At 44.9% G+C, this 22,365-nt stretch overlaps 1 protein-coding gene across 1 annotated transcript in view; it reads left to right on the top strand.

Annotated features, from left to right (window-relative positions):
- The window catches only part of LOC135529100 (serine/threonine-protein kinase WNK1-like), a 123,763-nt gene extending 102,063 nt beyond the window's left edge, over positions 1 to 21,700 (top strand). Inside the window, 5 exon segments of the mRNA XM_064957999.1 lie at positions 9,795 to 9,883; positions 18,797 to 19,016; positions 19,231 to 19,391; positions 19,393 to 19,508; positions 21,432 to 21,700. Coding sequence (XP_064814071.1) covers positions 9,795 to 9,883; positions 18,797 to 19,016; positions 19,231 to 19,391; positions 19,393 to 19,508; positions 21,432 to 21,670 — 825 coding nt within the window. The 3' untranslated portion in view covers positions 21,671 to 21,700.
- Positions 21,701 to 22,365: the final 665 nt, after the last annotated feature.

Here is a 22,365-nt window from a genome sequence, read left to right as displayed (position 1 = left end):
CTGTATTCACATACAGCACATTACATTGTGTTTGTTGTAACAGATGTTTAAAATAGTTCCCCTAATGTGCTGGTCTAGCCAGTTTGCTGATTTGGTAAACATATAGATCCAGAGACCTAGCTGACCCAATTGTATTACTATTACCAAGCACTGAGAATGAGGAAGGCCTTCCTGAGTGCAGAGAGGACATTTGAGTCTTGTTATTCCTCATCATCAGTGGCTGTGTGACGGGGCATGGCCTTTCTGTGCTAACCTGTTCCCAGATCTGTTGTTGCTGACTTACCGACTGACTGCACAAACAGATGTGGGACCAGGCTAGTCCTGTGCTTACTGCCTCTCCTCTGTATAGTCTCCCTCGGTTCCCTCTGCCTCCGCCGCCCCACATCTCTTCATCTCATCTGTTATTAACTGATGACCTTTCATTTTCTATTTTCTCTTTCCTCAAATTGGCTTGTTTCCTCTCCGGCCTGGTAAAATAGAAGCAGTCATGAGCTTCTGTCTGGTTTAGATGGAGCCGTGGCCACGGTCACATGATGCTACTGCTATAGATGGAAAAAGAGGAAGGCTTTCTGACTGTCCCAAACTACACCCTATGTCCTATGTACAGTAGTGCACGACTTTTGACCAGGGCCCATGGCACCCTAGGGGACAAACCCAGAGGCTCAGTGAGGGATTCTGTGAAGGTCACCAGTAGGGGGAGACGGTGGGTCAGCTGTGCTGTGTTCTTATTTTAAGAGAAGTAGAGGGCAAACCTGTCTGCATTCAGTGCTTCCTCAGCTGCTTCTGTAGATCAGACAGTTCTGTGATTTGTCCAGACAGCCTTTACTGACCTCAAGTGTGAATTCCTCAGTCAACCAGTGAAGCCAGTATAGGCAGGCTAACCCCCACACTGGTGAAATCATTCTGCAGGAAGAGCAATCCTGAAATACTCCAAATACCATAGAGGTTTTGCGCTACGTTCTCTTCCGAATCACTTTTCTTCAATTACCTGAAACCTAAAACTCAGTCCTCCAGTTGTCCTCAGTGTCAGCAAGGCTCTCTCTCTGTCATGTCTTCAACACACAGACAAGCCCCATCTCCCACTTTCACTGTGACTTCCCCTCCCCTCTGACTCCTCTGTACCGACTCCCCCCTCCTCTGTACCGACTCCCCCTCCCCCTCCTCTGTACCGACTCCCTCTGTACCTCCCCCTCCTCTGTACCGACTCCCCCCCTCCTCTGTACCGACTCCCCCTCCTCTGTACCGACTCCCCCCCTCCTCTGTACTGACTCCCCCTCCTCTGTACCGACTCCCCCCTTCCCCCTCCTCTGTACCAACTCCCCCCCTCCTCTGTACTGACTCCCCCTCCTCTGTACCGACTCCCCCCTTCCCCCTCCTCTGTACCGACTCCCCCCTCCTCTGTACCGGCTCCCCCCTCCTCTGTACCGACTCCCCCCTCCTCTGTACCGACTCCCCCCTCCTCTGTACCGACTCCCCCCCTCCTCTGTACCGACCCCCCCCCCCTCCTCTGTACCGACTCCCCCTCCTCTGTACCGACTCCCCCTCCTCTGTACCGACTCCCCCTCTGTACCGACTCCCCCTCCTCTGTACCGACTCCCCCCTCCTCTGTACCGACTCCCCCTCCTCTGTACCGACTCCCCCTCCCGACTCCCTCTGTACCGACCCCCCCCCCCCCTCTGTACCGACTCTGTACCGACTCCCCCCCCCCTCTGTACCGACTCCCCCTCCTCTGTACCGACTCCCCCTCCTCTGTACCGACTCCTCCCCCTCCTCTGTACCGACCTCTGTACCGACCCCCCTCCTGTACCGACTCCCCCTCCTCTGTACCGACTCCCCCCTCCTCTGTACCGACTCTCCCCCCTCCTCTGTTTCCGACCCCCCATCCTAAGGGGCCACAGAATCCCAGGGAGAGAGGAATGACACAGCCCTCATGTTAGCTGTGAAGGGCTTCCATCATGGCCTGTTGTAAAGGGGACTGTGGAGAGTTGTCGACAGCAGCTGAAGGATGCCACCTCATCTAGTGCTTGGTATTCTAGTGGACAGGGGCTGGCAGGAAGACATTCTGAGGGGAGGCTGGACTACGTGTTGGGGGCTGCCCTCCCCTTTACACCAGTTCATCCGTTAAGCTTTGATCCCTCCTTATAGTCCTGGAGGTGTTTTAATCACACGACACAACTCTGCAACCAGAAACACTTGTGTGGATGGCCGGGTGGATGGCCGGGTGGATGGCCGGGTGGATGCCCGGGTGGATGCCCGGGTGGATGCCCGGGTGGATGCCCGGGTGGATGGGTGGATGCCCGGGTGGATGGGTGGATGCCCGGGTGGATGGGCATCCACCCGGGCATCCAATGTAATCCATGTATTTTTGTGTTACTGCCATGAGATGATCTCATCATGCAGACAGATGTGACAGTCTTTTTTCTTCTCTTTGACTGATCTCGTCATTGTGATATGTGTTTACATAACCCTGCTGGTCAAAACCAAGCTCCCATGTACTCAGAATTACTCCATGTAATCAGTGTAAGTCTATAGTAAGGTTTTTAGGAAATCCCAGTGATTTTTAAGTACAGGACAGACAGACGGCTAGTCAGCGAGGAACCATGAACCGTGCTTATTGACCGTCATGGCTGATGGCGGTGGTGGGTGACCTCAGCTCTAGGGGTCACCACACAGGGTTGTCTGGGAGACGTAAATCCTGTGTCATGATAATGACAGAGCAGCTTCCCTGGACCCCCCCCAGTCACTGTGACTCTGCATGCCTTTCCCCTGTGGGATCAGAGGAGGGATTTATCAAGGGAATATAGGACTAATACTTGACCCGTCTGTCAGATTGGTATGGATTTTAGCTGCTGGGAACTAACGTGTAACCTATGGCATTTCCTTGGTTATGAGGAATCAATGTGAGCTGAAGTAACCAAGAGAGGTCAATGGACCAATTGGGAATCAATCCCGTTGCTCCAACTCAGTGATCCATCACATTACTTCTTGGAGGTATTTTGCTTTAGGAAAGTTGTGTGGATACATCATGTCAGGTTAGACATTGGCTTCATGTGAAGTACTGAAGTTAAAAATGAAGTCCTTTGACTCTTAGACAGACTGTGTTAGTGACTGTAGAGCTGCAACCCAAGAAAATCATGTCTTGTCATGTTACTTACTTACACACACACACAATCCAGACCGCGTCTGGATGACGCTGATGGTATATAATGACCCAGCGTGCTCCCGTCTCTCTCCCCCGTCACTCTGTTCTCCCAGCTCTGTAGACCGACTCTTATTACAGCCTCCTGCCTCAGACTGTTACCCTCAGTGACAGTTCCACTGGCTGCGTCCCAAACGCCACCTATATAGTGCACTACAATTTGACCAGGGCCCATCTAGGAAATAGGGTGCCATTTGGTACACAGCTGCTTGCTCCCAGTCCAGTCATATGTATATAATGTCCGGGGTGTTTTCATCCCTTTGCTTGTGTGCTGGAGAGCTGGACTATTTAAATCTGCCAGACCGGACAGACGGATTCTTAAGAGCAATTTAAAAAAACATACATTTATATATGAATTGTACTGTGAATTCTAAAAGGAACGCACAGCTTTGAGAACTGACGTTAACGCTGAAATTATAAAGAGCTGGGAAGTCAAGTCAACGGCCAAGTGCAGTCAGAACGTGAGGTTGGAATGAAGAGCTGTTTGGAAAATGAAGGGCTGTTTGGAAAATGAAGAGCTGTTTGGAAAATGAAGAGCTGTTTGGAAAATGAAGAGCTGTTTGGAAAATGACGAGCTGTTTGGAAAATGAAGGGCTGTTTGGAAAATGAAGAGCTGTTTGGAAAATGACGAGCTGTTTGGAAAAAGACGAGCTGTTTGGAAAAAAGAGCTGTTTGGAAAAAGACAAAAAAGACGCTGTTTGGAAAAAGAAGAGCTGTTTGGAAAATCAAGAGCTGTTTGGAAAATGAAGAGCTGTTTGGAAAATGAAGCTGTTTGGAAAATGAAGGGCTGTTTGGAAAATGAAGAGCTGTTTGGAAAATGAAGAGCTGTTTGGAAAATGAAGAGCTGTTTGGAAAATGAAGAGCTGTTTGGAAAAAGACGAGCTGTTTGGAAAAAGACGAGCTGTTTGGAAAAAGACGAGCTGTTTGGAAAATGAAGAGCTGTTTGGAAAATGAAGAGCTGTTTGGAAAATGAAGGGCTGTTTGGAAAATGAAGGGCTGTTTGGAAAATGAAGAGCTGTTTGGAAAATGACGAGCTGTTTGGAAAAAGACGAGCTGTTTGGAAAAAGACGAGCTGTTTGGAAAAAGACGAGCTGTTTGGAAAAAGAAGAGCTGTTTGGAAAAAGAAGAGCTGTTTGGAAAATGAAGTGCTGTTTTGACATTTCTGCATGTTTTGGTGGGATGGTGTTTTGGCCTTCCATGGTGACATCACCATGCGGTAAATTAGTTAATAGACCAATAAGAAAGAGTTCCAAACCTCTCTGCCAATAACGGCCAAAATAAAAAACTAATCCTCCCCACGCAGAACACTCCCAGACAGTTCTAGTAAAATTCTTGCTTGAGAAATGTCTCTTTGCTAAGAAACTATATTTTTGCTTATTTTTGACCAATTCAATTGAAAACAAATGACTGTAATGCACTTATTTGTTCCCCAGAAAGGATTTGGTATTGAGATAAAAGCTGACGTATTGGACTTTTTCAAGATCATAATTAGTCCTTTTCTCTTTCCACAATGGGGTGATTCCCCATTGACTAAGTGACAATTTGACTTAATTGGAAGACAGGATTCACCCTCACATACCAAGCTAGTCCACCCACACCGTCCTCACATCAAGTCTCTCCACCCTCCCTCTGCCTCTGGTCTTTTGTAAAGCATTTTAAATGTACCTTTTCATTTCTCTCTCCATTGTTGGCTGTTCTGTGAGGGGGCAGAAAGGAACCAGCATGTAACCAGCTTAATGGACCTCTATTCACTGTGAGAGTTTCACCCGTAATGAGGCCTTTTTAATCATCCTGTTATTGGAATACCGGTCCTCCTTAATTCCATTACCTCTTCCGCTGTCATCCCTTACTTTGTTTGGCCCCAGGAATCTCTAGGAGGTGTGTGTGTGTGTGTGTGTGTGTGTGTGTGTGTGTGTGTGTGTGTGTGTGTGTGTAATGTTATATAAGCACAGGTTCTAGATTGGAGGGACAGGGGGGGTTGGTAAAGACTGAGAAGCCACTGTGTTGAGAACTGTAAAGGACAGAGCCTGCAGAACTCAATGTACCAGGTTACAAGAGTTTAGTGAGTCCAACTCTCTCTGCCTGTCGGACCTGTCTCTCACTCTCACATCCCGGTAAGTCTCTTCCTCAATCTCTTTTTCTCTCTTTCAGTCTCTACCTTTCTCTGGAACATTTTCTTCTCTACTGTTTTGACAGTTTGCTTTTCTTTTTATATGACTGTCTGATGGGGGGGGTGCAGAGAAGAGACTGAGGTAGTAAGAGGAAGGGTTTGGTTCGTTGAGTTATTTCTTTATTAGTCTCTGTGTTTGAGTCTGTGTTGGCTCCTATTCCCATCAATGTTTCTGGGTTCAGGTTATATTGATCAACTTGGTATGAGGAGGATGACTTGCCTTGGGTTCAGGTTGAATCAGAGATGGGTAAGGGAGTTGCTGTTACAAGAACATTTTCATGTATGTAACATCTAGCACACTGAATCAGGTGAATCAGTCCCTGGTCCTATCACACTTAGAGTACTGTCCGGTTATACGGTCAGTCCCTGGTCCTATCACACTTAGAGTACTGTCCGGTTATACGGTCAGTCCCCGGTCCTATCACACTTAGAGTACTGTCCGGTTATACGGTCAGTCCCTGGTCCTATCACTCTTAGAGTACTGTCCGGTTATACGGTCAGTCCCCGGTCCTATCACTCTTAGAGTACTGTCCGGTTATACGGTCAGTCCCTGGTCCTATCACACTTAAGAGTACTGTCCGGTTATACGGTCAGTCCCTGGTCCTATCACTCTTAGAGTACTGTCCGGTTATACGGTCAGTCCCTGGTCCTATCACACTTAGAGTACTGTCCGGTTATACGGTCAGTCCCTGGTCCTATCACACTTAGAGTACTGTCCGGTTATACGGTCAGTCCCTGGTCCTATCACACTTAGAGTACTGTCCGGTTATACGGTCAGTCCCTGGTCCTATCACTTATACTATCTGTATGAATATTACCCAAATGCATCAGAATATTACCCAAATGCATCTCTCATGGTACTGTCACGTTATAACAGTCCCTGACTATCCAGTCTTCTGATTTTCACTTTAGAGTACTGTTTATATTCAAAACCTGGTCCTATCAAGAGTACTTTCCGGTTATACGGTCAGTAACCCTGGTCCTATCACACTTAGAGTACTGTCCGGTTATATGGTCAATTCCTGGTCCTAGATTATCTGTATGAATATTACCCAAATGCATCAGAATGGATTTTACCCAATGCATCTCTCATGGTCTATCACTTGAAAACAAATGACTATCCAGTCTTTTGATTTTCTTTGAATGGAATGTTTATATTAAAAAATATTTAAAAAATAAAAAAGTATTTTCCAATCAGTTAGTACATACTAGGAACACTTTACATAACCACTAAGGCAACCTTTACCAATCCAAGGACTGTCACTGAATGGAATCTGGTCCTACAATCCTGTATACAGAGCCATGCTGAATGGAACTCTTTACCAATCCATATTTCTCTGCTGAATGGAACTCTTTACCAATCCATATTTATCATCTGAATGGAACTCTTTACCAATCCATATTTATCATCTGAATGGAACTCTTTACCAATCCATATTTCTCTGCTGAATGGAACTCTTTACCAATCCATATTTATCATCTGAATGGAACTCTTTACCAATCCATATTTCTCTGCTGAATGGAACTCTTTACCAATCCATATTTATCATCTGAATGGAACTCTTTACCAATCCATATTTCTCATCTGAATGGAACTCTTTACCAATCCATATTTATCATCTGAATGGAACTCTTTACCAATCCATATTTCTCATCTGAATGGAACTCTTTACCAATCCATATTTCTCTGCTGAATGGAACTCTTTACCAATCCATATTTCTCTGCTGAATGGAACTCTTTACCAATCCATATTTCTCTGCTGAATGGAACTCTTTACCAATCCATATTTCTCTGCTGAATGGAACTCTTTACCAATCCATATTTATCATCTGAATGGAACTCTTTACCAATCCATATTTCTCTGCTGAATGGAACTCTTTACCAATCCATATTTCTCATCTGAATGGAACTCTTTACCAATCCATATTTCTCTGCTGAATGGAACTCTTTACCAATCCATATTTCTCATCTGAATGGAACTCTTTACCAATCCATATTTCTCATCTGAATGGAACTCTTTACCAATCCATATTTCTCTGCTGAATGGAACTCTTTACCAATCCATATTTCTCATCTGAATGGAACTCTTTACCAATCCATATTTCTCATCTGAATGGAACTCTTTACCAATCCATATTTCTCAGCTGAATGAAAAAAATAAAAGAACTTTTACCAATCCATATTTCTCATCTGAATGGAAACTCTTTATAGACCATATCTGGACATATTTCTCATCTGAATGGAACTCTTGAAATAGACCATATTTCTCATCAATGGAAATAGAAATAGCATCTTGGAACTAGAATCCATATTTCTGGAAGGAAATAGAAAAGCATCTGAATGTAACTCTTTTCCAATCCATATTTCTCATTGAATGGAACTCTTTACCAATCCAATTTCTCATCTTGAATGGAACTCTTTACCAATCCATATTAATTGGTGTTGGAACTCCAGGAAGATTAGCTGAATGGAACTCTTTGGATCCTATATTTTTTTCAAATGACTTTATCATGACTTGCCTCAGGTCTGAATGGAACTCTTTACCAATCCATATTTCTCATCTGAATGGAACTCTTTACCAATCCATATTTCTCATCTGGGTTCTTGTATGGAATTGGTATCAGGAGGATGGAACAGGTTTGGACCAATTGGTATCAGGAGGATACTTTCTTGTATGGATCAACTTGGTATCTGAATGGAACTCTTTACCAATTGGGTTCAGGTTGTATGGATCAACTTGGTATCAAGGATGACTTGCCTTGCTTCAGGTTGTATGGATCAACTTGGTATCAATCCATGATTGCTGATTGATTGTATGGAAACTTGGTATCAGGAGGATGACTTTATTGTGGACCTGATTTGGATCAAATGAGCTTTTAGTCTTTGGATCATTTTCTATAGGATGACTTGCCTTGGGTCCATCTATGGATCAACTTGTCAGAAAGGATGGCAAAAGTATTGGTGTGAGGATTTGCCTAATTCAGGTGTCTGGAAAATCAGACTTGTCACCAAGTCAACTTGTATCAGAGGATGACAAGTTGTTTCATGTTTATCTCCAGGGGAATGGTACACCCAGCTGTTCCTGATTGTGGATCAACTTGGTATCAGGAAGAACTTGCCTTGTTCATGTTGAATGGACCAACTTGGTATCAGGAAGATGACTTGCCTTGGGTCCAGGTTGTATGGATCAACTTTATCAGGAGGATGACTCTGCCTTGGGTCCATGTTGTGTGCAACTTTTATGTATGCTTGGGTCTTGTATGATCCTTGTTATCAGCTTGGGGCCCAGCTTTACTGATCAACTTGGTATCAGGAGCCATGACTTGCCTGGGTTCTTGTACAACTTGGTATCAGGAGGATGACTTGCCGGTTCAGATGGATCAGACTTCCAAGTGACTGTCTCAGCCCTAAAGCTTGGGCCTGGACTCACACCAACACCACCTCATCTGAGTTAAAAGTCCTGCGTTTCAATGACTCTTTAGAACCGTTTGTCTCCCTGACTGGACTTTTCCATATTTAGAGGTTGTGCATCCAAAATGCTGATTGGTGGAAATACAGTATTTATTTGGCCTGATTTGGATCAAATGAGCTTTTAGTCTTTTATTTTCTATAGATGCTGCTTCCATCTGCGTCTGAAAGGATGGCAAAAGTATTGGTGTGAGTTCTAATGGTGTCTGAAAATAGACTTGTCACCAAGTTGTGAGAGACAAGTTGTTTACATGTTTATCTCAGGGGAATGACACCCAGCTGTTCCTGATTTGATCAATGTTGTCCAGTAAAACATGTTTGTATGGTAGGCTAATGGGGCCGCATGTTGTGTGCACATGTATGTTGCTGTTGATCCTGTTATGCTTGGGGCCCAGCAGTTAGCCAGACTTTGCTCATTGGGCAGCCGGTGACAGACTTCCAGTCTGTCTCAGCTAAAGCTGGCCCACCCAGCTCCCTGAGTTAAATCAACACGGCTGGTTACCCTGGCTGTTTAGCAGCTCACTGGGGCCCACAAAACACACAACACACACCCCTTTATGGTCTCTGTCACCCAGCAGTTACCCACTGCTCCACCCAGCAGTTACCCACTGCTCCACCCAGCAGTTACCCACTGCTCCACCCAGCAGTTACCCACTGCTCCACCCAATCAGAATTGAAAGTTGTTTATTAACTGAGACCCCTCTTTTCTTTTTCTCTCTCTCTCTCTTGCTGTTTCTTCTCTCTCTCTCTCTCTCTCTCTTCTCTGTTTCTCTCTCTCTCTCTCTCTGTTTCTCCCTCTCTCTCTCTCTCGCTGTTTCTCTCTCTTGATTCCTTGGCCTTGATCTTTCCACTAGACGCCCCCCTGCTCGATAATGAGGTGAAATGGGGGTCTCTGTTGGCCTCATGCTTCAGCTGGCACATTGATTTAATGTTCTCCTGTGTTTCTGCCCCCACAGGGAGTCAAGCCGGCCAGCTTTGACAAGGTAGCCATACCAGAAGTGAAGGAAATCATCGAGGGATGCATCCGCCAGAACAAAGATGAGAGGTGAGCGTGTGTGTGTGTGTGTGTGTGTGTGTGTGTGTGTGTGTACACAAACACACACACCTTGGGGTGCTGTTAGTCCTTTCATCTGTCATTCACACACATGATGTTCAGAGTCTGAGGGCCTGAAGGCCTTGGCCAGCCTGCCGCTTAGTTCTCCCTGAGTACTTAGTCCTACAAACAGGCCCCACGTGCGCGCACACTCACACACACACACACACACACACACACACACACACACACACACACACACACACACACACACACACACACACACTGCCACTCTGAATCGCCACATAAATCTCCCACAGTTTGTGGACAGAGTGTTTTCCTTTACCACTCTCTGTTCCTATTGAACCAAAACAAGAGGAACTGAACCTGTATTACTGTCTCTAGCTGGCGACTACCTGTGTCTGTCAAAACCCCTCATCACTGTTTAAATATGAATGTCACTCCTGGTTGCCTTGACTACGTGGCAGTTTTTGCCTAGAGCAGTATCCTTCAAAGTCGGGGTCGTGACACTGAAGTGGGGTCGCCAAAATAAAATACAAATTAACAGTACCGAATATTTTATGGGGCAAGAAACTGAAGTTTTAGAGAAAAGATAATTTTAAAGTTACAGTTGTATGGAATAAATGTATTTATTGGTTTATTTCCATTTGGATAAGAGTTGAAAATGCAATGAATTGAAGGTTATTTGTTGATTTTTAAGGTTGTCATTAGATTTGGGGCAAGAGATTATTGGGAAAATAATGGGGTCCCCTGACATTCTACTGTAAAAAATGGGGTCCCCGCTGAAAAAGCTTGAATGCCCCCGGCCTAGAGGGGGAACAAACTGACTTGTTTTGAAGAACACTTTTTTTGGTCAAGTTTTTATGAAATGTCCATCAGTTTTACTAGTCATGAAGATTTACAGCCTTTATGTTTAACTACGTGTCAATCCTTAGAAGGCTTTGTTGATGCGTTTTTAAGAAACGTTTCACTACATCTCAGTATGTGAGAGATATATACTGTGTGTCTTTATAAAGTTTGCATTTGAAGGTCGACTTTACTCAGTGAGGCCAGTTGAGTAGTGAATGATTTTGTCAATGAGTGAGAGCTGGAAAGACTGCTGTCTCACACACACAACTGACAAGTCAATATATCCCTCTGCTATGCTGCACTGTGTTTGCACTATGAAGGCCGTTCAGTCCTTGAACTAAGGGCAACAATTTTGCATTAGTGCATTGAAATATGAAATGTGGGGGAGGAATGCAAGCAATATTTGGTCATTTGTTGTCAGATGAAACCCCGGTGTGATGTTTCACTGATGATGCAGTGGAAAGACTGATGGTGACTTAGCTGTGTTTCTCTGGTGTGAACTGTTTAACGATGCATGAACACTGGGAGATGGTAAAATCCCTGTTGCATAAATGTGCTTTTAGTAGCCAAGCCGCCGGTTGTATTAATACATCTATGCTGTCTCCGACTAGTAGGATTCATCTCTATCTTTTATTGTCATTCTAATAAAAGTCTGTTATAGACATAATATCATACAACACCATGCAACAAAAACCAAACTACACCCTTGAGAAAAGAAAAGTGCACTAAAGCTTTTAATATGTGGCTAGGATGTTATTCCCACTAGCCTAAGTATAATCAAGCTATGTTCTTTCCCCACTCTGGGTCCTTAATGATGCATGGTTGAGGTTTTAGACAGAACAATGGATAAAAAGACTGACTTAAACTATGTTGTCTAACAACATCATTTGTATGTTTACTATTTAAACTAAAGCCTTGGGTTTTTCCCCACTTTGTCATTATCCTGGTACTTGATACTAATGTTGCATGGTTGTGGTTTGTTAACTCAACGATGCATGGAAAGGCTGGCTATACTGTGCAGACATTCTCACTGTGTTTGTTATCAAGACTATAGTCTTGTTTTTTCACACTGATTTATATACAGCTCTGTCTAAAGTACCAGAAGAATGACAGGTTAATGATTGAGGTTAACTTAACGATGCATGAAATGTATGACTTAACTATGAGGTCGGTCTCAACAATAATAGTATGTTTGCTATTTAAACTAGACTCACTAGCAGGGCTGTTCCTGGAGAGCTAGCTCTCTCCAACCCTGTTCCTGGAGAGCTAGCGTCCTGTAGGTTTTCACTCCAACCCTGTTCCTGGAGAGCTAGCGTCCTGTAGGTTTTCACTCCAACCCTGTTACGAGAGAGCTAGCGTCCTGTAGGTTTTTTCTCCAACCCTGTTACTGGAGAGCTAGCGTCCTGTAGGTTTTTTCTCCAACCCTGTTACTGGAGAGCTCGTCCTGTTACTGGTTTTAGGTTTTCACTCCAACCCTGTTCCTGGAGAGCTAGCGTCCTGTAGGTTTTCACTCCAACCCTGTTCCTGGAGAGCTAGCGTCCTGTAGGTTTTCTCCAACCCTGTTCCTGGAGAGCTTGTAGGTTTTCCTCCAACCCTGTTCCTGGAGAGCTCGAGAGCTCCTGGAGCGTCCTGTAGGTTTTCACTCCAACCCTGTTACTGTTACTGGAGAGCTTTTAGGTTTTTCTCCAACCCTGTTACCTGGAGAGCTGGAGAGCTAGCGTCCTGTAGGTTTTCACTCCAACCCTGTTCCTGGAGACCCCTGTTTTTCACTCCAACCCTGGAGAGCTAGCGTCCTGTAGGTTTTCTCCAACCCTCCAACCCTGTTACTGGAGAGCTAGCGTCCTGTAGGTTTTCACTCCAACTAGCCCTGTTTTTCACTCCAACCCTGTTCCTGGAGAGCTCCTGTAGGTTTTCAGCGTCCTGTAGGTTTTCACTCCAACCCTGTTACTGGAGAGCTAGCGTCCTGTAGGTTTTTTCTCCAACCCTGTTACTGGAGAGCTAGCGTCCTGTAGGTTTTCTCTCCAACCCTGTTACTGGAGAGCTAGCGTCCTGTAGGTTTTCACTCCAACCCTGTTCCTGGAGAGCTAGCGTCCTGTAGGTTTTCACTCCAACCCTGTTCCTGGAGAGCTGGTAGGTTTTCACTCCAACCCTGTTCCTGGAGAGCTAGCGTCCTGTAGGTTTTCACTCCAACCCTGTTCCTGGAGAGCTAGCGTCCTGTAGGTTTTCTCCAACCCTGTTACTGGAGAGCTAGCGTCCTGTAGGTTTTCACTCCAACCCTGTTCCTGGAGAGCTAGCGTCCTGTAGGTTTTCACTCCAACCCTGTTACTGGAGAGCTAGCGTCCTGTAGAACCCTGTTACTGGAGAGCTAGCGTCCTGTAGGTTTTCTCTCCAACCCTGTTACTGGAGAGCTAGCGTCCTGTAGGTTTTTCTCCAACCCTGTTACTGGAGAGCTAGCGTCCTGTAGGTTTTCACTCCAACCCTGTTCCTGGAGAGCTAGCGTCCTGTAGGTTTTCTCTCCAACCCTAATCTAGCGCCTGATTTTCTAATAATAATTAGCTTGTTGATAAGCTGAGTCAGGTTTTACAACTGGGGTGGGAGGTTTTCTCTCCAACCTAATCTAGGAACTGATTCTAATAATAATTAGCTTGTTGATAAGCTGAGTCAGGCGCTGGGGTGGGAGTGGTCGGAGGCGCAGGGTCGGAGAGCCCTGCATTAGAGCATTCACTGTGTAGACCCAGTGGTGCCTACAGTGTGTTAGCCACCTGTAACAGACATGGGATTCTCTTATCCTGTTCTTTGTGACATGTCAGACACTTGGCAGCCCTGTAGCCATCTGTAGTCATGAAATACTGTGGAAGTCATGGCTCACATCAACACCATCATCCCAGACACTCTGGACCCTCTCCAATTCGCGTACGGACCCAACAGATGTTCAGATGACGCAATCTCTATTGCACTCCACACGGCACTCTCCCGCCTGGATAAGAGGAACACCTATGTGAGAGTGTTGTTCATTGACTACAGCTCAGCGTTCAACACCATAGTGCCCTCCTAGCGCAGGACATTAGGACTGAACACCTCCCTCTGTAACTGGATCCTGGACTTCCTGACGGGCCACCAAAAGTGGTGAGGGAAGGCAACAACACATCCGCCACGCTAACGCTAACCCTCAACACAGGGTACGTGCTTAGTCCCCTCCTGTACTCCCTGTTCACCCACGACTGCGTGGCCGCGCAATACCATCATTACATTTGTTGATGACACGACAGTGGTAGGCCTGATCACCAACAACGATGAGACAGCCAATGGTGGTCAATGACCTGGCAGTGTGGTGCCAGGACAACAACCATTTTTCCCTCAATGTCAGCAAGACAAAAGAGCTGTTCATGGACGACAGTAAACGGGGGGCTGAGCGCGGCCCCGTCCATATCGACGGGGCTGTAGTGGAGCAGGTCGAGAGCTTCAAGTTCCTCAATGTCCACATCACAAAGGAATTAACATGGTACACACACACCAACACAGTTGTGAAGAAGGCACGACAACACCTCTTCCCCCTCCAGAAGGCTGGAAAGATTTGGCATTGGCCCTCAGATCCTCAAAGTTTTACAGATTAAACCATTGAGAGCATCTTGACTGGCTGCATCACCTCTTGGTATGGCAACTGCTTGGCATCCGACTGCAAGACACTACAGAGGCTAGTGCTCCCTGCCATCCAGGACCTCTATACCAGGCCGTGTCAGAGGAAGGCCCTAAAAATTGTCCGACTCCAGCCACCCAAGTCCTAGACTGTTCTCTCTGCTACTGCACAGCAAGCGGTACCAGTGCACCAAGTCTGGAACCAACAGGACCCCTTCTACCCCCAAACCATAAGAATACTAAATAGTTCATGCAGACAGTCCAGGTAGCAATTTGGTCAACGCCCTTTTGCACCAACTCTTTTGACTCTTTATTTAACTAGGCAAGTCAGTTAAGAACAAATTCTTATTTTCAATGACGGCCTAGGAACTGCCTTGTTCAGGGGCAGAACGACAGATTTTTACCTTGTCAGCTCTGGGATTTGATCTTGCAACCTTTCGGTTAGTAGTCCAATGCTACTAACCACTAGGCTACCTGCCGGACCACATATGCCACATACACTGCTGCTACTGTTTATCATCTATCCTGTTTCCTAGTCATTTTATCCCTACCTATATGTACATATCTACCTCAATGACCTCGTACCCCAGCACATCAACTCAGTACTGGTACCTCAATATAGTCAAGTTATTACTGGTACATCAACTCAGTACTGATACCTCGTGTATATAGTCAAGTTATTACCTCGTACACCTGCACATCAACTCAGTACTGGTACCCCGTGTATATAGTCAAGTTATTACCTGGTACCCCAGCATATCAACTCATTACTGGTACCCCGTGTATATAGTCACGTTATTACCTCGTACCCCAGCACATCAACTCAGTACTGGTACCCCATGTATATAGTCAAGTTATTACCTGGTACCCCTGCATATCAACTCAGTACTGGTACCTCGTGTGTATATAGTCAAGTTATTACCTCGTACCCCTGCACATCAACTCAGTACTGGTACCCCGTGTATATAGTCAAGTTATTACCTCGTACCCCTGCACATCAACTCAGTACTGGTACCTTGTGTATATAGTCAAGTTATTACCTCGTACCCCAGCATATCAACTCAGTACTGGTACCTCGTGTATATAGTCAAGTTATTACCTCGTACCCCTGCATATCAACTCAGTACTGGTACCTCGTGTATATAGTCAAGTTATTACCTCATACCCCAGCACATCAACTCAGTACTGGTACGTACCCCTGCATATCAACTCAGTACTGGTACCTCGTGTATATAGTCAAGTTATTACCTCATACCCCAGCACATCAACTCAGTACTGGTACCTCGTGTATATAGTCACGTTATTACCTCGTACCCCTGCATATCAACTCATTGTTACTCATTGTGTATTTATTCCTGGTGTTATTATCTTTCTATTTTTCTCTACATTGTTGGGAAGACCTGTCAGTCAGCATTGCACGGTTAGTCTACACCCTGTTGTTTACCATGTGACAAATAATATTTGATTCGATTAGTTTTGTTGGTGCCTAGCCGGCCTACATTACATTTACAGAGAGGCCTGATGATCCATCACCTTACTGGGGGTGTAAACACTGCATTCATCGATGAACTGACATGTTTTTGTGTGTGTGTGTGAGAGAGCTCCTGTAGTTGTTTACCATGTTAGCTGTCGCTGGCTCACCCTGTGCTGCACATGTATTCTACCCAGTCATGCATTAAACATCACTGTAATATAATAATGAACTGAGCAGACATGCACATTTATCCAGAGACACTTACACACACATTGTAAGGATATGGAGGATCGGAGGACCAAAACGCAGCGTGGTAAAAGTGCCCGTAATGTTTTTTAATAAAGACAATAGAACACTCGAACAAAACAACAAATGATGACGTGAATATACAAAGCCGAAAACAGTACCGTGTGGACCAAACACTCACAACCCAAAAGGGAAGGCTTCCTAAGTATGATTCTCAATCAGGGACAACAATTGACAGCTGCCTCTGAGAACCATACTAGGCCGAACTCAAAAACCAACATAGAAAAACACACAGACTGCCCACCCAACTCACGCCCTGACCATACTAAAACAAAGATATAATCACAGAACTAAGGTCAGAACGTGACACACTTACCAGCTGAGCCTCACATGATAAGATGCCCTGAGAGTTAACATTGAGCCTTCAATAATGCCATTTGTCTGAGTCATGGATAGTAAATATACATGGTTATTATAGGATATCATTTATGGATAGTAAATATACCTAGTTATTATAGGATATCATTTATGGATTGTAAATATTCATGGTTATTATAGGATATCAATTATGGATTGTAAATATACCTAGTTATTATAGGATATCATTTATGGATTGTAAATATACATGGTTATTATAGGATATAATTTATTGATAGTAAATATACATGGTTATTATAGGATATAATTTATTGATAGTAAATATACAAGGTTAATATGGGATATAACTTATGGATAGTAAATATACAGTCGTGGCCAAAAGTTTTTGAATGACACACAAATACATTTTCACAAAGTTTGTATGATGGCAATTTTCATATACTCCAGAATGTTATGAAGAGTGATCAGATGAGTTGCAATTAATTGCAAAGTCCCTCTTTGCCATGCAAATGAACTGAATTACCAAAAAAACATTTCCACTGCATTTCAGCCCTGCCACAAAAGGACCAGCTGACATCATGTCACTGATTCTCTCGTTAATATAGGTGTGAGTGTTGACGAGGACAAGGCTGGAGATCACTCTGTCATGCTGATTGAGTTCTAACAGACTGGAAGCTTCAAAAGGAGGGTGGTGCTTGGAATCATTGTTCTTCCTCTGATTACCATGGTTACCTGCAGAGAAACACGTGCCGTCATCGTTGCTTTGCACAAAAAGGGCTTCACAGGCAAGGATATTGCTGCCAGTAAGATTGCACCTAAATCAACCCATTATCGGATCATCAAGAACTTCAAGGAGAGCGGTTCAATTGTTATGAATAAGGCTTCAGGGCGACCAAGAAAGTCCAGCAAGCGCCAGGACTGTCTCCTAAAGTTGATTCAGCTGCGGGATCGGGGCACCACCAGCACAAAGCTTGCTCAGGAATGACAGCAGGCAGGTGTGTGCATCTGCACGCACAGTGAGGCGAAGACTTTTGGAGGATGGCCTGGTGTCAAGAAGGGCAGCAAAGAAGCCACTTCTCTCCAGGAAAAACATCAGGGACAGACTGATATTCTGCAAAAGGTACAGGGATTGGACTGCTGAGGACTGGGGTAAAGTCATTTTCTCTGATGAATCCCTTTTTCCCATTGTTTGGGGCATCTGGAAAAAGCCTGTCTGGAGAAGACAAGGTGAGCGCTACCATCAGTCCTGTGTCATGCCAATAGTAAAGCATCCTGAGACCATTCATGTGTGGGGTTGCTTCTCAGCCTAGGGAGTGGGCTCACTCACAATACTCCCTCAGAACACAGCCATGAATAAAGACTGGTACCAACACATCCTCCGAGAGCAGCTCCTCCCAACCATCCAGGAACAGTTTGGTGACAAACAGTGCCTTTTCCAGCATGATGGAGCACCTTGCCATAAGGCAAAAGTGATAACTAAGTGGCTCTGGGAACAAAACCAGAGCCACAGGAAACTCCCCAGACCTTAATCCCACTGAGAACTTGTGGTCAATCCTCAAGAGGTGGGTGGACGAACAAAACCCCACAAATTCTGACGAACTCCAAGCATTAATTATGCAAGAATGGGCTGCCATCAGTCAGGATGTGGCCCAGAAGTTAACTGACAGCATGCCAGGGCGGATTGCAGAGGTCTTGAAAAAGAAGGGTCAACACTGCAAATATTGACTCTTTGCATCAACTTCATGTAATTGTCAATAAAATCCTTTGACACTTATGAAATGCTTGTAATTATACTTCAGTAACATCTGACAAAAAATATCTAAAGACACTGAAGCAGCAAATTTTGTGAATTTATATTTGTGTCATTCTCAAAACTTTTGGCCACGGCTGTACATAGTTAATATGGGATATAATTTATGGATTGTATATATACGTAGTTATTGTAGGATATTAAGCCATAGTACTGGATGTCAGAACACAGCTCTATTGCAGTCCTTTAGGCCAGCCCACACAGAGTTGTGTAATGTCCTCTGTAAATAGGCTAATAGGTTAATCATGCACCATGCAGAACTTATTGAATGTAATAAAACCTATTTTGACCTTAATGCTAAACTCTCTCATCAATCTCTCCCTCTCTTCCCTTCTCTCTCTATTCTCCCCCCTCTCTTCCCCTTTCTCTCTTCCCCTCTCTCTATTGTCCCCCTCTCTTCTCCCTCTCTTCCCCTCGCTCTATTCTCCCCCTCTCTTCTCCTCTTTATATTGTCCCCCTCTCTTGTCCCTCACTCTCCTCCCTCTCCCCCATCCCTCCTCCACTGCCACAGATATGTCATTAAGATCCTGCTGAGCCATGCGTTCTTCCAGGAGGAGACTGGTGTGCGTGTGGAGCTAGCCGAGGAGGACGATGGGGAGATGATCGCTATCAAACTGTGGCTGAGGATTGAAGACGTCAAGAAGCTGAAGGGAAAGTACAAGGACAACGAAGCCATCGAGTTCTCCTTCGACCTCAACAAGGACTTCCCCGAAGATGTGGCACAGGAAATGGTACGGTTGATTGTTGGACGGTGGATCGATTGATGCCATGTATTTTTGTTATAAGTAATTGATCTGGTGATTTTAAAAACAGAACTGCAACATCGATGAAAACGGTGGCTGGATAGTAGTGTACTGGTGTAGAAGCTCGTCACTGAGAGAGATGTTGTGGCGACTGTCAAAACAGATGGACTAGTCATGCTTGTTCCTTCTCCTGTCCCAACAGGTCGAGTCTGGCTATGTGTGCGAGGGAGACCACAAGACGATGGCCAAGGCCATCAAAGACCGAGTGTCTCTGATCCAAAAGAAGAGAGAACAGAGGCAGCTGGTCAGAGAGGAGTTGGAGAAGAGGAATCAGAAGCAGCAGTATCCCCAACAAGCAGCGGAGGCCCTCAGATCCCCCAGCAGAGTCAGTTACCCCCCAGCCCCCTGTAGCCCAGACTGAGAAGGAGGACCCCGAGATGGACCAGCAGCAGTACCAACAGGCCAACATCTCCATGTCATGTATGTTGACTAGGCACAGCGTCTCACTCAGTGATGGGATTTATTTACAGTGCATTCGGAAAAGTATTCAGACCCCTTCAGATTTTGTTATGTTACAGCCTTAATTTAAAAATGTATTAAATATATAAGAAATCGCATCAATCTACCCGCAATACAGGGTAGCCTAGTGGTTAGAGCGTTGTACTAGTAACCGGAAGTTTGCAAGTTCAAATCCCCGAGCTGACAAGGTACAAATCTGTCGTTCTGCCCCTGAACAGGCAGTTAACCCACTGTTCCTAGGCCGTCATTGAAAATAAGAATTTGTTCTTAACTGACTTGCCTGGTTAAATAAAGGTAAAATAAAAAAATACCCCATTATAACAAAGTGAAAGAGGATTTTATACATTTTTGCTCATTTATATAAAAAAAATGTAAACAAAACCTTTTTTACATAAGTATTCAGACCCGTTGTTATGAGCTCGGGTGCATCCTGTTTCCATTGATCATCCTTGATGTTTCTACAACTTGATCGGAGTCCACCTGTGGTAAATTCAATTGATTGGACATGATTTGGAAAGGCACACACCTGTCTATATAAGGTCCCACATTTGACAGTGCATGTCAGAGAAAAAGAAACAGCCATAAGGTCAAAGGAATTGTCCATAGAGCTCTGAGACAGGATTGTGTTGAGGCACAGATCTGCGGAAGTGGCCTCCATCAGTGGCCTCCATTTTTAAATGGAAGAAGTTTGACACCACCAAGACCTAGAGCTGGCCGCCCGTCCAAACTGAGCAATCAGGGGAGAAGGGCCTTGGTCAGGGAGGTGACCAAGAACCCGATGGTCACTCTGACAGGGCTCCAGAGTTCCTCTGTGGAGATGGGAGAACCTTCCAGAAGGACAACCATCTCTGCAGCACTCCACCAATCAGGCCTTTGGTTGTGGCCAGACGGAAGCCACTCCTCAGTAAAAGGCACTTGACACCTGCTTGGAGTTTGCCAAAAAGGCACCTAAAGGACTCTCAGACAATGAGAAACAAGATTCTCTGGTCTAATGAAACCAAGATTGAACTCTTTGGCCTGAATGTCAAGCGTCAGGTCTGGAGGAAACCAGGCACTGTTCATCACCTGGCCAATACCATCCCTGCGGTGAAGCATGGTGGTGGCAGCATCATGCTGTGAGAATGTTTTTCAGGGACTGACTGAGACTAATCAGGATCAAGGGAAAGATGAACGGAGCAAAGTACAGAGAGATCCTTGATGAAAACCTGCTCAGGAGACAGACTGGGGTGAAGGTTCACCTTCCAACAGGACAACAACCCTAAGCACACAGCCAAGACAACGCAGGAGTTTAAGACAATGTCAGGAGCCAGAGCCCAGACTTGAACCCAATCTGACTTCTGGAGACAAATAGCTGTGTAGTGACAACCTGACAGAGCTTGAGAGGATCTGCAGAGAAGAATGGGAGAAACTCCCCAAATGCAGGTGTGCCAATAATGTAGCGTCCTACCCAAGAAGACATGAGGCTGTAATCACTACCAAAGGGTCTGAATACTTATGTAAATGTGATATTTGTCTTTTTTTTGTTGCTTTGTCACTATGGGGTTTTGTGTGTACATTGAGGAGGAAAAAACGATTTGCTCAATTTTAAATTAAGGCTGTTATGTAAAAAAATAAAAGTGTAAAAACTCAAAGGGTCTGAATACTTTCCGAATGCACTGTAAATCAGGAATACAATGTAGTTGATATTGTATATCTCTCAATGGCTCGCTTGATCTGGGTTTCTTGCTCGCTCTCTCTCGCTCTCATTCATATATAGAAATACACACACACTACCATTATACAATATATATATATAACGGTAGCATGTGTGTTTCCAACTCTCTCTCCCTCCCTCCTCCTTTCTCATCTGGTCACTGTGTGGGTTCTTGTCCCCTCCACCTACAGCTGACGGAGCGGTGGACAACGGCCAGGGTTCGTCCGTGTTCTCTGAGTCCCATCTGGGCCAGCTGAACATGTCCTATAGCAACATCCCTGCCACCCAGCAGCACGGCCAAACCCAGGCCCCCTCCCCCTCTCCTTCCCCCCAGCTGCAGCAACAACAGCAGCAGCTCAATGCCTACCAACAGCAGAACATGGTAAGTGACGAGTCGGAGGGATTATTATATATTTTTTGTAGTTCTTAGAAAGGTAGAAGTGAAGTGAATTTCAGTGGAGTTTGTAGTTGTAATTATGAGATGAAGAGGTTCTCAATCTTTGAAATGGGGCAACCTTTTTCCTTCCCGGCTGCCCTCTCTCTCTCAGGTTTGTCCTGTAGTCCTTTATAATCCCACATCTGTTTGTGCTGTCTTGCCAACTCCTATGGTCATTGTTACACTAATCATGACAATTATAAGAGGAGTTGCCAATACAGCAGAGACTGTCTGACATCAGCCTACTGTAGTCCCACGAGTTCTTCAGTTTGACATTTCTGTGTTCTTGGTACCGCAGTGGTGGACCAGCAGCTGCGTTCTAATCCACATATTCAGTAATGAATAAATGACAAACTCAGTGGCAATTCTCAGAGAGAACCAGAGGTCGGGTTTTACAGTTCTTCTTTCAACAGTAACGCTGATGGTCTTGCTGTTTGCCAAGAGACTCCCAAACCAATGTCTGGAACAGTATTCTTCAGTGTATTGGGAGGAATAGGGGCTTTTATAGGGCCCAATATTAAACTGGCTGTTAATTCAGTCTTTTAATATGCTCATGTTTCCCCTCAAGCTAATACAAGGAACAGGACAGGAACAGGAACAGCTTTTAGTCATAAAACAATACCAGAGCATTTTTAGATTGAAAGTTGAAACCGAAGACCCAGAAAAATGAACTAATTTAAGGAATCCCA

Source organism: Oncorhynchus masou, unplaced genomic scaffold, assembly GCF_036934945.1.
Source record: "Oncorhynchus masou masou isolate Uvic2021 unplaced genomic scaffold, UVic_Omas_1.1 unplaced_scaffold_1095, whole genome shotgun sequence".
NCBI lineage: Eukaryota > Metazoa > Chordata > Actinopteri > Salmoniformes > Salmonidae > Oncorhynchus > Oncorhynchus masou.
The sequence above is the reverse complement of the archived record's forward strand: the minus strand, read 5'-3'. Positions and strand labels throughout refer to the sequence as shown.